This window comes from Hyperolius riggenbachi, chromosome 4, assembly GCF_040937935.1.
Source record: "Hyperolius riggenbachi isolate aHypRig1 chromosome 4, aHypRig1.pri, whole genome shotgun sequence".
NCBI classification, from domain to species: Eukaryota; Metazoa; Chordata; class Amphibia; order Anura; family Hyperoliidae; genus Hyperolius; species Hyperolius riggenbachi.
Window position 1 is genome coordinate 409,639,997 of NC_090649.1, and position 17,435 is coordinate 409,657,431.

The window sequence follows — 17,435 nt, forward strand, 5'->3', positions numbered from 1 at the left end:
GATTCCATCGCATTCAAGGACCCCTTGGACAGGAAACTGGATCTAGACCTCAAAAAAATCTATACAGGTTGCGGTGGGGCATGCAAGCCTGCAATTGCCCTTACATCGGTTGCCAAAGCCATTAGAGCATGGACGGACAACCTTGAACAAAGAATTAAAGAGGACGCAGACAAAGAAGAGTTGATAGCGGCGCTAGAAGACCTTAAAGTCACGGAAGACTTTGTGGGAGAAGCGGCTATCGACGTGATCCGTTCGTCTGCCAGATCTATGCTAGTCTCGGTGACGGCAAAGAGAGCCCTCTGGCTTAGGTCCTGGGTAGCGGATCCGGCTTCCCGGTTGCTCTGGTGCAAAATACCTTTTGATGGCAAGTCCTTATTTGGAGATAAGATGGACTCAGCCATCACCAGGGTAACGGGGGGTAAATCGGGTCTTATACCGCAGGACAGAAGGCCTATGAGGCAGTTTTCAGCTACACAGACGCAACAACAAACCTCAAGATACAGAAACGCAAGAAATTATAAGCCGGGGAAAAATTATAGAAGGAGCTGGCAGGTGACCCAGACCAGTTATGGCAGAGCTAATAAACAAAAGGCGACACCTACGGGGGCACCAAAGAAGTCCTTTTGACAATCAACAAATCCAGGAATGTCCAGTAGGAGCAAGGCTAAAGTATTACGCTCAGGTTTGGAAGCATCATATACACTCCCCTTGGGTACTGAGAACCGTAACATCAGGACACTTCTGGAAATTCACAAAAGCTCCGCCACTCGATCATTTCAAAGAAACAAGGATTCCTACCTCGTCAGACAAGAGGCTGATATTAGATACTTACCTACAAGGCCTGGTTCAAAAACAGGCAATAGTACCAGTCCCAGATCAGCAAAGGAGGCGGGGGTTTTACTCGACCCTATTCTTTGTGCAAAAAAAGTCGGGAGATTGGAGGCCAGTGCTAGACCTCAAACACCTAAATTCATATATTCATCTAGAACAGTGGTGCTCAACCTTTTTTGGCCCGAGGGCCGAACTTCAAATCAAGAAAAATCTCGAGGGCCGGAACACATGCATACAAAATTTCGATGTAAAACTTTTAACGTTTTTCTAGTAACAGTTAACATGGTGTTGGAAATGGAAAGAAAACGACAATATAAGAAATGTTGTACTCACCATTTGATGTACATTTTCTTAATGAGAAGTTTGCGGCTGTTTTTCAGAAACCAATTTCTGGATATTTGGCTCCAAATTTGTAACATTTATTCTTAATACAGAATGAAGATGATCATCTGTGATGCGAGAACGTGAGCCAGTTTTTGCCCTTTTCATCACTGAGAAAGTTTGCTCACAGACATAAGTACTGGCAAAAGTTGTGACCATTTTCAGGCCGTGTTTCCGCAAATTTGGAAAGTCCTGCAGTGGGAGTTCCGCATAAAATTCAGGTAGCAACTTTTCTCTAAACTTGTCCTGAAGCGATGTCTGGCATTGTAACTCAATCAGTTCCAGTTGTAAATCACTTGGTGCAGTGGAAACCTCAACTGAAAATGGGTTTTCAAACAAACGGATTTCATTCTTGAGGCTGTGAAAATCTTCAAACCTTTCTTCAAAACTTTCATTCAGCAGCTTCAAAAGTTGAATCATTTTTCTCCTTGGGAAGGGACTACTCTGTTCTTGTCGCAAGGCAGCGCAGGTTGGAAAGTGCACCAATATTTCTTGTTCTGCTTGTTCTATGAACAGTTGCAATTTAGTTTTAAATGCACTTATGTCTGCATACACATGACAGATAAGTTTGTTTTTGCCTTGCAGCTTGACATTGAGCTCATTCAAATATTCCGTCAAATCGCAGAGAATTGCCAAATCCCACAGCCATGAGGGATCGCCAAGCTCAGGAAGTTGCTTTGATTTTCCAGTCATAAAGATATTGATCTCGTTTCGCAATTCAAAAAAGCGTTTCAATACCCTTCCCCTGCTCAACCAGCGGACTTCACTATGATAAATGACATCTTCGTGTTCTGATTCCATTTCATCTAGTAATTTTCTGAAAGTTCTGTGATTCAGCGCATGGGATCTTATGAAGTTAACAGAGTGAACAACTACTTTCATCACATGTTCCAAATTCAACTGCTTCCCACAGAGATTTTGCTGATGTATAATGCAATGGAGCCCCAATGGTCGAGATCCATTTGATTCGATCACCTTTTGACTTACTCTTGCAACCAACCCATTGTGCCGTCCAACCATGCTTTTTGCACCATCCGTAGTCACTCCTACTAATTTACTCCAGTCTAGCGCAAGGTCATTGATCACTTCTGACACTTCTCTGAACAAGTCTTCACCAGTAGTTGTTCCATGCATGCTCTTCATTGCTGCCAGTTCCTCAGTAATTTCAAACATAGGGGTAACACCACGAATAAATACTAACAATTGAGCAGTGTCACTCACATCTGTAGATTCATCAGCTGCAATTGAAAACATTACAAACTGACTTGCCTTTTTCTTTAGCTGTAGCTGAAGATCGCTTCCCAAATCTTCCACCCGTCTCGTGATAGTCATACGCGACAAGCTAACAGCTTCAATTTCACTCTTTTTTTCCGGGCACAGTTCTTCCACTACAGCCAAGATGCACCTTTTTACACATTCACCTTCAGAAAATGGTTTGGCTTCCCTACTCAATATATGAGCCACTCGAAAACTTGCTCTGACTGCTGCTTCATTCTCTTTTCTTTTTTGATTGAACATTTTTGGTATTCCACCAAGTTCTTCACGCAATTTGGCAATTTTCTGTTCTCTGTGCAAACCAACATATTCATCATACTTAGCCTTATGTTTTGTTTCATAGTGTCGTTTGACATTGTACTCCTTAAACACTGATGCTGTATACTTGCAGATGAGACACAATGGTTTATCTTCATGTTGTACGAAAAAATACAAGTTTGTCCACTTCTCTTGAAAATTTCTGCACTCCGAGTGCACCTTCAGCTTTTTACGAACCGACATTGTGCCACTTACAGGGCCTGTAGTGTGCCCGTGTATGTGCAGAGGCAGATTAATGCAGCAATGGTATCAGAGTCCAGTACGGTACCTGGGTGTATGCACAGGGCAGATTGATGCAGCAATGGTATCAGAGTCCAGTACGGTACCTGGGTGTATGCACAGGGCAGATATTAATGCAGCAATGGTATCAAGAGTCCAGTACGGTACCTGGGTGTATGCACAGGGCAGATTGATGCAGCAATGGTATCAGAGTCCAGTACGGTACCTGGGTGTATGCACAGGGCAGATATTAATGCAGCAATGGTATCAAGAGTCCAGTACGGTACCTGGGTGTATGCACAGGGCAGATATTAATGCAGCAATGGTATCAAGAGTCCAGTACGGTACCTGGGTGTATGCACAGGGCAGATTGATGCAGCAATGGTATCAGAGTCCAGCCTGTAGTGTGCTGGCTGAGGAGGCTGTCAGCTCTGCTGAGGAGGAACAGAGGCCTAATTACTCACACGTGGCCTGCCTGTAGTGTGCTGGCTGAGGGGGCTGTCGGCTCTGTGTGGGCCTGAGGGGGCTGTCGGCTCTGTGTGGGCCTGAGGGGGCTGTCGGCTCTGTGTGGGCCTGAGGGGGCTGTCGGCTCTGTGCTGGCTGAGGGGGCTGTCGGCTCTGTGCTGGCTGAGGGGGCTGTCGGCTCTGTGTGGGCCTGAGGGGGCTGTGGGCTCTGTGTGGGCCTGAGGGGGCTGTCAGCTCTGTGCTGGCTGAGGGGGCTGTCGCTTCTGTGCTGGCTGAGGGGGCTGTCGGCTCTGTGTGGGCCTGAGGGGGCTGTGGGCTCTGTGTGGGCCTGAGGGGGCTGTCAGCTCTGTGCTGGCTGAGGGGGCTGTCGGCTCTGTGCTGGCTGAGGGGGCTGTGGGCTCTGTGTGGGCCTGAGGGGGCTGTGGGCTCTGTGCTGGCTGAGGGGGCTGTCAGCTCTGTGCTGGCTGAGGGGGCTGTCAGCTCTGTGCTGGCTGAGGGGGCTGTCGCTTCTGTGCTGGCTGAGGGGGCTGTGGGCTCTGTGCTGGCTGAGGGGGCTGTGGGCTCTGTGCTGGCTGAGGGGGCTGTGGGCTCTGTGCTGGCTGAGGGGGCTGTCGGCTCTGAGTGGGCCTGAGGGGGCTGTGGGCTCTGTGCTGGCTGAGGGGGCTGTGGGCTCTGTGCTGGCTGAGGGGGCTGTCGGCTCTGTGCTGGCTGAGGGGGCTGTGGGCTCTGTGTGGGCCTGAGGGGGCTGTCAGCTCTGTGCTGGCTGAGGGGGCTGTCGGCTCTGCGTGGGCCTGTAATTATGCTGAGGACGAGGCTGCCCGCGGAGGGAGAGGATCGGGTGGATATAGGCTGAGGACGGAGGGAGAGGATCGGGTGGTATTGGTACAGACTCTGTACTACAGACCGTTATCCTTGCATTGGCATTCGGCAAGTTGTTGCGCGCATACACCCGAGTGTGCTGCGTATTCAGCCCCGGGTAGCGCTGGGATAGTTACAAAGCCTTCCTCATTGGTTACTGCAGGAACCTTCCTCCAATAGGAATCAGGCTGATTCCTATTGGAGGAAGGTTCCTGCAATAACCAATGAGGAAGGCTTTGTAACTATCCCAGCGCTACCCGGGGCTGAATACGCAGCACACTCGGGTGTATGCGCGCAACTACTTGCCGAATGCCGATGCAGCAAGGATAACGGTCTGTAGTACAGACTCTGTACCAATACCACCCGATCCTCTCCCTCCGTTCTCAGCCTATATCCACCCGATCCTCTCCCTCCGCGGGCAGCCTCATATAACCCCCCGATCGTCTCCCTCCGCGTGCAGCCTCTGCCCTCACCCGATCCTCTCCAGGACACCTCCGCGGGCCACATAAACAGGCCTCGCGGGCCACAAATGGCCCGCGGGCCGTAGGTTGGGCACACCTGATCTAGAAAGATTCAAGATGGAGTCATTGAATACAATAATAGCGGCAGTGAAGCCGGACGACTACTTACTGTCGGTGGATCTAGAAGATGCCTACTTGCATGTGCCAATAGAGGAATCTTTTCAAAAATACCTCCGTTTTGCAGTAGGAAGCCAACATTTTCAGTTTGCTTGCCTCCCATTCGGGATTTGCACCGCACCACGGACATTTTCAAAAGTCCTCGTAGAGATAATTGCGCTTCTAAGACTGGAGGGATTACGTTGTCATCATTACCTCGACGACATACTGCTGCTAGCGGATTCAGAAACAGAAATAAATACTCACAAAGAACGACTGATCGAAACACTCATGAAGTTCGGGTGGTTGATAAACTTCCAAAAAAGTCAACTGTCACCAACGAAAGACCTCATATATCTCGGAGCAAGATTTCTAACGGCAGAGAACGCGGTAGGTTTGCCACACCAGAAGGTACCGATTATCAAGCAAAGGGTGCTACAGGTCCTTCTGTCAAGCCACACTCGAGCAGATCAGTGTCTAAGAGTCTTAGGGACGATGTCCTCAACCTTACCCATGGTACCGTGGGCGCACTGGCACCTGAGGAGCTTTCAGCAGGGTTTTCTGCAACAATGGAATGGTCTGGACCTGAAACAATATATCCTAATAACAAAGTTCATGAAGACAGATCTACACTGGTGGTTGACGGACAGCAATCTGCTGAACAGAGTACGGCTGAGACAAGAAACATCAGTCATAGTGCAGACGGATGCGAGTACATCAGGATGGGGAGCAACCTGCGCAATGGAGATAGCGCAAGGACTTTGGCCTCAGACCATGAACAGTTGGCCGGCAAACAGACTGGAATTAAGAGCAGCTTATTGTGCCCTGAAAGCTTTTCACCACCTGATAAGGCACAGGCCAGTGATACTAAGGATGGACAATACGACAGCAGTGGCGTATATCAGGAATCAAGGCGGTACTCGGAGTCTGACGCTTTTGGAGGAGACGAGACGGATATTCGATTATGCAATTACTCATCTAGTCTCTCTGACAGCGACGCATGTTCCTGGCATTCTGAACGTTATCCCAGACTACCTCAGCAGAGTGGAGTTTTCCAACAACGAGTGGGAGCTGCAGAGTACAGTGTTTCACTGGATATGTTCACAAATGGGCAACCCGGAGCTAGACCTAATGGCCACCAGGACCAACAGCAAGTGCAGGAGGTTCTTCAGTCGTTATCCGGACCCTTATGCAGAGGGAGTGGATGCACTGTCGGCACCTTGGACGTTCCAGTTGGCATATGTATTCCCACCAGTTCCTCTAATCATGCATCTGCTAAGAAAACTCAGGTCCGAGTCGGTAACATTAATAGCGATTCTTCCATATTGGCCCAAAAGGCCTTGGTTTCCTATAGCTCTTCAGATGACAGTATCACAACCTCTTCAGCTTCCTGTCAGCAAAGAGTTACTGTCTCAAGGCCCAATCTATCATCCAGATCCAGCTCGGTTGAAACTGACGGCCTGGAAGTTGAGAGGAGGAAATTAAGGAACCTCGGATGTTCGGAATCGGTAATCTCAACCCTACAGAAAGCTAGAAAGCTTTCCACGAACACCTCCTATCAAAGGGTTTGGAAAATCTTCATAGAGTTCTCAAAGGCTCACAACTGTGACCCACTCAAACCATTGGTCAATGAAATATTAGCATTTCTTCAGACAGGGGTAGAAAAGGGGTTGAGTTTCCACACTATCAAAATGCAAATTTCTGCCTTATCGGCTTTAACCAGCCAAAAATGGGCCGACAACCCGCTAATAAGACAATTTGTAGCAGCAGTAATGAAGATTCGACCGCCTACAAAGCCAACTTTTGCCTCCTGGGATTTACCGCTGGTGTTGGACTACCTCACTAACTCACCCTTTGAGCCTATAGAACAATGTTCTTTGCCAAATTTGACTCTAAAAGCAATCTTTTTAGTGGCCATCTCCTCGGCCCGCAGAGTTTCGGAATTACAAGCTCTAAGCTGTCTAGAGCCCTACCTCACATTCTACCCTGATAGAGTGCAGCTCAAACCAGTACAAGGTTTTCTTCCGAAGGTAACATCGAGCTATCATCTCAGCCAGGAGTGGTCACTTCCGAATTTCACTCAGCAGGACTCATCCACTCTTCATTCATTGGATGTCTCTAGAACACTAAAGGCGTATATACAGAATACTAAGGACATTAGAAAGACAGACAGACTGTTTGTCATAAATGTCGGTTACAGGAAAGGTCAGGCAGCCTCGAGCAGAACCATTGCTTCTTGGTTGGTCAAAGTCATTCAGAACGCTTATAAAGCGACCGGGAAGGAACCACCGAAAGAACTGAGAGCCCACTCGACTAGAGGGGTAGCCGCTTCATGGGCCTCACAAGCAAAGGTTACACCTCAGAAAATATGCCAAGCGGCAAATTGGACTAATATAAGCACGTTTGTTAACCATTATAAAGTGGACACTGCAACCGCTACTTCCCTAGAATTTGGGAAAGCGGTATTAGTATCTGGTTCATCAGCTGTACATTGTTAAAAATAAATGTTTGATTTGTGTCACACCTGCAACAGTTTCCCTCCCGTAAATTTGTGGTAGCTAGTTAGTTCCCGGTGTGTTGCCATGGAGGCATGGGGAAAAGGGAAAATTGTATACTTACCTACCGGTAATTTTCCTTTCCCCGTGCATCCATGGCAACACAGCGGCCCTCCCACTGTTCGGTGATGCACTAGTTACTGGACAGCGGGTGGGTGGACTCACAAAACACTTATAATCTATACGTCCTATGGGGTATTAGGGGGCGGGGCTAATACCCGGTGTGTTGCCATGGATGCACGGGGAAAGGAAAATTACCGGTAGGTAAGTATACAATTTTCCCTTATGCAGGTTCTAAGCCGACTCCATGCTATCAAAAACTACAAACTGTCCCCACACTCTACTGAAAGTGGTCCTGAGCAGGACAGAAGGAAAACAGAGAGAAATGCACCCTGTATTGGAGAGTTTAGCCTGTCTAATTCCCCATCTGTGACTAATCACAAGAGTAATTTGATCTCTCAGCTGTGTCAGCTGGCTGCCTCAGCAGAACAGCAAATCTGTAAACACAGAAGGTTTACCCTATGGGCTCGATTCAGTAAACAGTGCTAAATGTTAGCACGCCTACTTAGTACGCCTCTTCAGGCCTAAACCAGCTGTTCGCACTTTAAAATGCGTGTGAAACACATTGCGCGCAAAGTCCGGTGCGCGCAAAACGTCGCATTGTGGGGCGAGGAAAATGTCGCACCTAATGGCCCTATAACGTCACATTGGATGTGACCTTAACGTCGTACCCATGCGACGTTAAAGTCACATGCATGCAACGTTAAAGTCGCATCCAATGTGACGTTATAGGGCCATCGCGATGCGACGTTTCGCGCACACCGGACTTTGCGTGCGGACTGATTTGGAAAACGGTGCTAACCTAGTTAGCACCCTAGTTAACACGCCCAAAGTCTTTAGGCGTGCTAACTGGGTTAGCACCGTTTACTGAATCGAGCCCATTGTCTGCTTCCATGAGGCCTCATTCATAGTGGGACATTGCGTTGTAATGCGACGGGAAAGTCACAATGCAGCATTACAACACAATGCAAAAAAAAAGGTGGTAATGCACATTAACGATGCGTTACCGTTGCTTACAGTAGATACAGTAAAGCATACAGGAAATGAAAAGCGCTCCTAGTGCGTTCCAGGCCTTATAGTTGGAGACTGCTTAGGGAAGCCAGCACTGGATCTGGATGCCTGAGGAGGACGGGGATGCCTCACTAGGATCAAAGAGCTTCCCCCTCCCAAGGGGCACGTTTTTCTTACAGGTACCGGGTGTCCACTGCTGACACGTGTGGTTACAGACACTGCTATTCAGTTACATTGCATTGCAAGGCGATATCACATGCTCCCCGGCAGACAAACATGCAGTTCTGCTCTTTACATAAAACAGACAGAGGCATCTACAGAATATTATTTATCCAGGTTGGTCATTACTGGAGGAGAAAATGTAAAACAAAGTGATTGTTCTTATGTATGCGTTTTTGGGATGTGGAATTTAGCAGTGTGAGCAGGTGCTAACTGCCTGCTCAGAGCAGCAACTGTTATATACTGGCGTCACTCCAACCTGTCAACTGTGACATCCTCATAATGATTCCACTATCAGTGTAATGGGTGCTTGTACTGGTGCGTGTCCTGTATCAGCTCAGACATTAATTACACTGAGAAAAGCTGCAGGCTGCATCCCCCAGCTAGGCATGCAAGTCTATGGTGGGATTGCATCATATCACAGCGACTTACGCCTGCTGCTAGGATAATGTGCTTTATATAGCAGCACATGTGCATGCAAGGCAGAACAGATAAGTGTGCATTAGTGGACTGCTGTATAAGGCAAAAGCATATTTAGTCTGCCGGGTGAATAGAAGGGAAATAGTAACAGTTAATCTTAGCAGGCTTTATTTTAAGACGAAGGAGCCCAATACTGCTAATGGAGTATATATGCTCCGAATGTTCAATTTTTGTGAAATTCTACCACATGTAGACTTCACATAAACAAATCCATTCTAATTATATTCATTCTGTTTTCCCTCAGTTTACACAGTTATTGGTCTTGTGCAGTCAGGATGTGAGGTGTCTACGGCACCTACAATTGGTTTGTTTGTTATCAAAGTTTTTTTTGTTGTTGCTATGACCGCAATTGGACAGATTTCCTTCCCCACCCCTCCCAGACACACAGTTTGGAAGAAATTTACCCAAAGTGATAGAAGATACCAAATGTAACAGTTGCCACAAGAACAGGTGCCCCTATTGGAAAGATATAAACAACTTCTACTCAAGTGACTATTGCAGATTTGCTGTCCCCATTCCATCTGTCACAGAAACATATGTAAGCGAAAACTCTCTGCAACCAAAGCAGAGGCAACCATGGAAACCTTATGCAGGTTCTAAGCCGACTCCATGCTATCAAAAACTACAAACTGTCCCCACACTCTATGGAAAGTGATCCCGAACAGGACAGAGTATTGGAGAGTTTAGCCTGTCTAATTCCCCCATCTGTGACTAATCACAAGAGTAATTTGATCTCTCAGCTGTGTCAGCTGACTGCCTCAGCAGAACAGCTAATCTGTAAACACAGGAGGTTAACCCTATGTCTGCTTCCATGAGGCCTCATTCACAGTGGGATGTTGCATTGTAATGTGACGTTAAAGTCACAACGCAACATTACAACGCAATGCAAAAAAATTGTGATAATGCACATTAACGATGCATTACCGTTGCATATAGTAGGTAAAGTAAAGCATACAGGCAATAAAAAGTATGCTTTCCTGTACCTGGTAACATGTGCATTTAGAGGTAGCGCACTGCAGCAGTGCGTTACCATAATGCTACATGTTACAATGCGACGCTAACGTCACACTGTGAACGTCCCATAAGATTAGCATTGCAGTGCAATGGGCTGCATTATAGGAGTTTATAACGCAGCTCCACAGCATCCCACTGTGAATGAGGCCTGAAAGCAGGAAGTAGACAGACTGCAGATTCATTGCAGGATTTGTATCAGATGTAACAAATAAATGTTTTTTTTTACAATTATTAAGCTATTGCTTATCTTTTTGGGAAGTACTGAGTTCATGTCTGCTTTAAAAAATACCACAGCGCATGCTGCGACGGAATGCTAAGCAGGTAAAACAGACAATGGGCTGGTGCACACCAGAGCGCTTCTGAAGCGGTTTTTAAAACACTTGCAGGGGGAAAACCGCTTGGGTAATGAAAGTGAATGGGCTGGTGCAAACCAGAGCGGCTCGTTTTTTCCACCATCGCAAACTCATGGGCTGCAGCATTTTTTAGATTTCTGAGGCGTTTCTGCCTCAATGTTAAAGTATAGGAAAGTGGAAAAGGAAAACTGCTCTGAAAAACGCTAGATCAGATCGGTTTTCCAGGCGTTTTTGTTACAGTAGCTCTTCAGTAACAGCTGTACTGTAACAATATCTGATATCTGCTACACAAAAACGCTCCAAAAACCGCTAGGCATGTTTAGAAAGCGTCTATAAACATGCCTAGAATCGCTCTGAAATCTGCTTCAAAAACCTCTAGCGTTTTGCAGATCTACTAGAGGTTTTTGGTGTGCACTGGGCCAAAGTTTGTTGGAGAGAAGATTTTCCTATTTGTGTACCTCTAGTTGGCTAGTGGTTGATGATAATTTAAAACCTTCTTTATTGCACCAGTGGTTTGCCTGGTGAAATAAAGGTTTCAGCATTACTTGTGATAATTGACTACGTTATCTAAAAATGCTGCTGAATGCTTAGAAGCAAAAAGCTTGTGCATCCTCTGGAAGTAATGACTGGCAAAGAGAAGGAAAGTATGGTATCCGTCCACTGAGCAGAAGTTCCTCTATGGGGATGCAAGTTGGAAATAACCATTAAGAATGGGAAGATGATGCAATTCACAACCCAGGGTTGCAGGATGCTTACCTATTTTTTCAGGTTTTTTTTTACAAAAGGCAAAAACATCTGGACAAATAGAAACAAGAGCTCATAGAGGGAGGAGGCATTGGTGATTCTTTATTGTAACAACAATATTCTTTATTAAAGTTTCCTCACTATGCCATGTGCCTCCTTCAAAGCGCACCTGAACTTCCCCTCTGCTCTAAAAGATACACAACAGCATAATACCCTTTTAAGAAAAACATTTCTTTGTTACAGCTGATACAAATCCTGCAATAAATCTGCAGTGTGTCTACTTCCTGCTTTCATATAAGCAAACATATTGTTAACATCCTGTGTTTACAAATTAGCTGGTGAGCCAGCGTGACAGTCCATAGGAAACAGTTCTCCAGTCTATAATTTGAAGCATTCTAATTGGCCGAATAGTGTAGGTATATTATTAATATCTGAGACCTAGCAGTTCGAGAAGGTGCTGTCCACCCAATCAGGTTGGTGGAATTTCCCTATGGTCTTTCTCGCTGGCTCACCTCAACCATACTAGCACCATGGCTGGCAACCCTGGTGTGACCCACAGTATGCTCTACCAACTAAAGCTTGTTTTAGTACAGACTAACCAGCAAGCTCATGGTGAACCAGAACTCATTGGAGTGTGTGAGGGGCTACAATGGTCCTAAAAGCCCCCTTACTAAAATAACTTTTGTATAGCATTTTAGTGTGGGGGCTTTTAGGACCATTGTAGTCCCTTACACACTCCAATGAGTTCTGGTTCACCATGAGCTTGCTGGTTAAAGTACCTCTCAGTGTTACAAGCCCTACTCCATAGAGCCAAATTAATCCATGCCATGCACTGATGAGGATCAAACAATCCGAAACAGTCTGTATGCATGTTGGATTAGTATGGCTCTGTACAAATTAACAAGCTGACACATCATTGCATTCCAGCGGTTCTGGAGGTGTGTTTAGCTTCTAAGGGCAACAATGGTTAATTTGCATATATTCAGAAGTGATGCACTGGGAGACATCTCAAGCTCACTCTAACCTGAAGTATAGCAAATTCTTTCTGTTTTAAGAAAGCTAACTTTTGTATTCATACTGTTTTAGTACTTGCAGGCTGATAAACACTGCAAATCCCAAAGCTACTGTCCCTGCTAATAATAACAATTTACAAGAAAGTTTAAAGATCTCCTGCATGATCACACGTGCACTGATAGAGTCACAAGTAGTTACCTGGCAAGGTCCAGGAAGGAGTCCACAGTCTCTTTATTGGTGGTGATGGTGGCTTCGATGCCCAGGGCATTGGAGTTCAGGGCACCTGCCCCAGCTCCTGGTTTGATTATGAAGCCCAGAGCTATAGCCAAGCCTGAAGCCATAAGGGTGGTCACCAAGAAGTAAGCCACGGCTATGCCACCCAGCTTGCCCAGAGAGCGGGTATCCAGGCTGGCAGCACCAGAGATGAGGCTGCACACCACCAGCGGCAGGATAATCATCTTCAGCATCCTCAGCAGCATTTCTCCCGGGAAGGCAAAGTATGTCACTTGCGCCTTGGTCAAGTCCATGCCTCGCACTGCTGTGCCCAGTCCGACCCCGACCAGCACCCCAGACACGGTGAGGATCACTATGGCATTCTTCCTCAGGAACTGGCCACATTTCTGCCCTGCACTCTTCTTTGCCGCTTTGCCAGCTTCTTCCATCTGGCACACGGTGTAGTCGGGGTATTTGTCAATGTGGCCGTTAGTTTCACAGGGTTTCTCCATGATGCTGGTGGACAGTCTATGCAGCAGAGAGGCTCAGGGATGGGTGTGATTCCAGCATACAAAGCAGGGAGCTGCTCACTGTCAGGGCTTTGTGTGCTCTCACCGGCTCCAGCCACTCTCTGCTCAACTCGTGGGGCTCCCAGCTGCTAAAAGAGCTGCAGCTGATGCAACAAAGCTTCTCCCTCCCACCCCTCACAGAGCCCCCCTCCCAGCCTCTGTCTGCAGCTAATCTTCCTAGTCACCCCTCAGCCCTCTCCTCTCCCTGTCTGACACACACAGTGCTCGGCTACAGCAGCGCAGGTGGCTGCATGGCAAGCTTGGCTGATGCAAAAGCTACTCTAATGTCTGAGATTTTACTCAGGTATCTGGGGGACAATAAAAAAAGACGTTGGTGGAGAAAAAACACAGACTAGGTCAGGGCATTTGTTTATAAATGTACTGAAAAAAACAAAATTTTGGGGGAGATTTTCAAAAGAGGTTTTTTATCTATCTCCAATCTAAAATATCCATAACTAGAGTTTTAAACACTCTTTGAGAGTTTAGGCTCTATGGCTTTTGGGCCCTCAAATAGGAAAAGCGCTTTACAAATGTTTTGTTGTTATTACAGTATTATTATTTTAGTATTTATATAGTGATGACATCTTTGCAGCACTGTACAGAGTGTATATAGTCTTGCCACTAGCTGTCCCTCAGAGGAGCTAGCAATGTAATCCTTACCATAGTCATATGTCTATTGTAGTCTAGGGACATTTTTTTTAGGGGTAAGCTAATTCATTTATCTGTATGTTTTTGGGATGTGGGAGGAAACCCACACAGAGATGGGGAGAACATACAAACTCCATGCAGATAGTGCCCTGACTGGGATCCGAACCAGGGACCCAAAACTGCAAGGCAAGAGTGCTATGCACTAAGCCACCATGCTGCCATAACTCTATACACAGGGACCCACACTTGCAGTGGCGTAGCAATAGGAGGTACAGAGGGGCCCTTCCTCAACCGCAGTATTAGCTCTCTATAGGTCCTGTGCTGGTAATAATTACTTTTATAGATGCTTTAAAATAGTGGTAATCATTAACAAACTGTTCCCCATCCCCTTCTTGCACCTCTGACACTGTGGTTGTCCATGGCAGGATTTGATGCGCCGTATCAATTGTTATGTGGAGCCTGCTTGGGGGGCCCCAATGTAAAACTTACACTGAGGCCCAGAGCTTCTTAGCTGCGACACTGCATACTTGTATCATCCTGATTGCATTCAGCCTTTTCTATACAAGTTTTTAAGATAGCTGTCTCCAGAGTTACAGATTGCCCATACAGCTCATGGTGAACCAGAAAGGACCAAAAAAAGCCCCCTTACTAAAATGCTATGCAAAACAGAAGTTTGCCTTTCCTAAAACAATGGGTATTTGTGATTATTCAGGTTGGATTGAACATATGATGTCTCCCACAATGTATCACTGCTGAATATGCAAATTGTCACTTTGTTGTCCCTGGAAGCTAGCCACACCTCCAGAAACGCTGGAATGCAATCACGTGTCAGCTTGTTAATTGTACAGAGCCACAATAATCCAATACGCACATAGACTGATCCTAATTAGTGCATGGCATGGATAAGACTTTTGGTCCTTTTTAGCCCCTTCAGGGGCGTAGTAATAGGGGGTGCAGAGGTTGCGATCGCATCGGGGCCCTTGGGCCAGAGAGGCCCGAAGGGCTCTCTCTCAACTACAGTATTAGCTCGCTATTGGTCCTGTGCTCATAATAATCACTTCTATAGATACTTTGAATAGTGGTAATCATTAACAAACTGTTCCCCATCCCTTTCTTGCACCTCTGACACTGTAGTTGCCATTGGCAGGTTTTGGTGCATCATATCAATTGTTATGTATAGAGTCAGGGGCGTCACTAGGGTTGGTGTCACCCATTGTGGAAACTTATGGTGTCACCCCCTCTTATCCCATGAACCTCCAAAAAGATGTCACAGGAGAGTGCCCTGAAAGTGGGCACTCTCCTCCGCACAAATTAAAAAAAAAAAAGTAAAAAAGCATGTTAAACCACTATAAAACTAGGTAAAATCCTCAAGTGTCAATTCACAGGAACTTGAATTGAGTTTGTATACAGCCTTTTTTTAAAGGGAACCTGAAGCAAGAGGGATCTGGAGGCCCACATATTTCTCCCCAAAACAGCATGCATTAAACACAGTCATCTCCTTAGAGATGGCAAATACCATATTAGCAGTGGAGCATAGACTGTTGTCGGGTTGACTACAGCTAGAGGTTCAAGGCCTTGATGGACACAAACTGCTGTTCATTTACCTCCAATCCTTAGCAGCAAGCAGGCAGCTCACCTACTAGGCCCAGACTGTGCTGACAACTCAACACTCTCCTATCCCCCTCAGATATTCTCTTACCCCTGAGCCCCCACTGTAGTGACACTCAAACTGCCACCCATCAAGGAATAGTGACATCTCACCCCTGGTCTTAGTTGTGGTGACCCCCCCTCCAGTGTACTGACAGTTCACATTTAGTCTGGTAGTGTAAACTCACCCTGGTCTTCCAACTAGCCAGACTGGCACCGTACAGTGAGCAGAACAGCCTTTCAATCCTCTCTGTTGCCATAACTAATGCTGTAAAGCATGGCACACAAGGTATCATGCTTTATGTGCCAGGAGAGGATAGGCTTTCCTCCTGAACTGCAGCAGGTTAGATGGAAGATCAAGGTAAACCGATGGCTCAAGTTTACCTTGATCCACACTCTTATTTGGGACAAGCACAAAAGTCCTTTCTAGCTCCCAACTGTCCCTCTTTTGGAGGGACAGTCCCTCTTTGGGAGCCATGTCCTTCTGTCCCTCTTTCTTCCTCATTTGTCCCTCTTTCAGGACTGATGTACAGATCTATGTAAATATATGTATTTCTCTACTTAAAACTGTGTTTAATTGACTGTAAACTTTATTCCCATCCTTTAAATTTATATATGTCTTATTTGCATTTGTTAATATGAAGGAAAATGAGTCAGGATAGAAAGGACCAGTGTGATTTGAATTATTAAATAACATATTTTTCTTATGAAATCTTAATGTTATGCATGACTAGGGGTGTGTCGGGGGTGTGGTTAGGGGTGTGGCATGGGTGTGGCTTAAGTGTCCCTCTTTCTTATCTCAAAAAGTTGGGAGGTATGCTTTCACTGAAAAAAAAATATTTTCAAATGAAATGTATTAATGTCCCGTCCCTTGATGGCTTTTTGTTTTTATTATAGTCTTTCTTTTCATTGTCTTGATTGCAGCAGTTTCCTCTTTTTTTTCTTCTCATAACCTATCTTTAACTATGTTAGGTGGTGATTGTGTGATCCCAGTTGCAGGCCACATCCGCTGCGAGAGGTTTTTTTTTTGTAAGAAATTCAGAAAATCCTGGTCTTCATCTCAGGATGATTTACTAATCTGTGTGGATTTCCTTCAGGCACTCCATTTTACCTTCCACCGCAGTGGCGTAGCTAAAGAGCTGTGGGCCCCGGTGCAAGTTTTACATGGGGCCCCCCCAAGCACTCTATACATGACAATTGATACGGCGCACCAAAACCTGCCAAGGACAACCCCAGTGTCAGAGGTGCAAGAAGGGGATGGGGAACAGTGTGTTAAGGATTACTACTATTCAAAGCATCTATAGAAGTGATTATTACCAGCACAGGACCAATAGAGAGCTAATACTGTGATAGAAGGTGCACCCTTCGGGGCCCCTCTGGCCCAAGGGCCCCGATGCGGTCGCTACCTCTGCACCCACTATTGCTACGCCCCTGCTTCCACGTCCCAAAAACATACAGAAAAGTTAACTGGCTTCCCTCTAAAAAATTGGTCCTAGACTACGATGGTCATATGACTATGGTAGGAATTAGATCGTGATCCGTTCTGAGGGACAGTTCACATGGTTGATTCTGCGACAGTAAACAATGGCCTTGGCACTCGTCGTTTACATGGTGTGCATTCAGATGAATAGCAGATGATGGTATGATCGTTTACCAACATTTACCGTAATTTGCGCATGCGCCATGTTTTGATCCCGAATTTTGCAGTAGACGCTTGACGCTTAGACAATCCTGACGCTTAGACAATCAGAGGCGACGGCATTGTCGCACTAGAGCCATACATGGGGCAGGCAATCCCGCGAGGCGGGAGATCTGGTGCTCGCCCCCGCACCCGGATAGGCTAATTCACATTACTCAGGCATATTTAAACAGCAGTTCCGGGACACCATGGCAACGAGGCGCCAGGTGTTACCCGGACATTTTGCTGGTAAGTGGAATCTACTA

At 46.3% G+C, this 17,435-nt stretch overlaps 1 protein-coding gene across 1 annotated transcript in view; it reads right to left on the reverse strand.

The window, feature by feature from the left end:
• The window catches only part of SLC1A4 (solute carrier family 1 member 4), a 102,398-nt gene extending 89,130 nt beyond the window's left edge, over positions 1-13,268 (reverse strand). The window contains exon 1 of the mRNA XM_068232328.1: positions 12,613-13,268. Coding sequence (XP_068088429.1) covers positions 12,613-13,139 — 527 coding nt within the window. The 5' untranslated portion in view covers positions 13,140-13,268. The remainder of the gene's footprint in view (positions 1-12,612) is intronic.
• Positions 13,269-17,435: the final 4,167 nt, after the last annotated feature.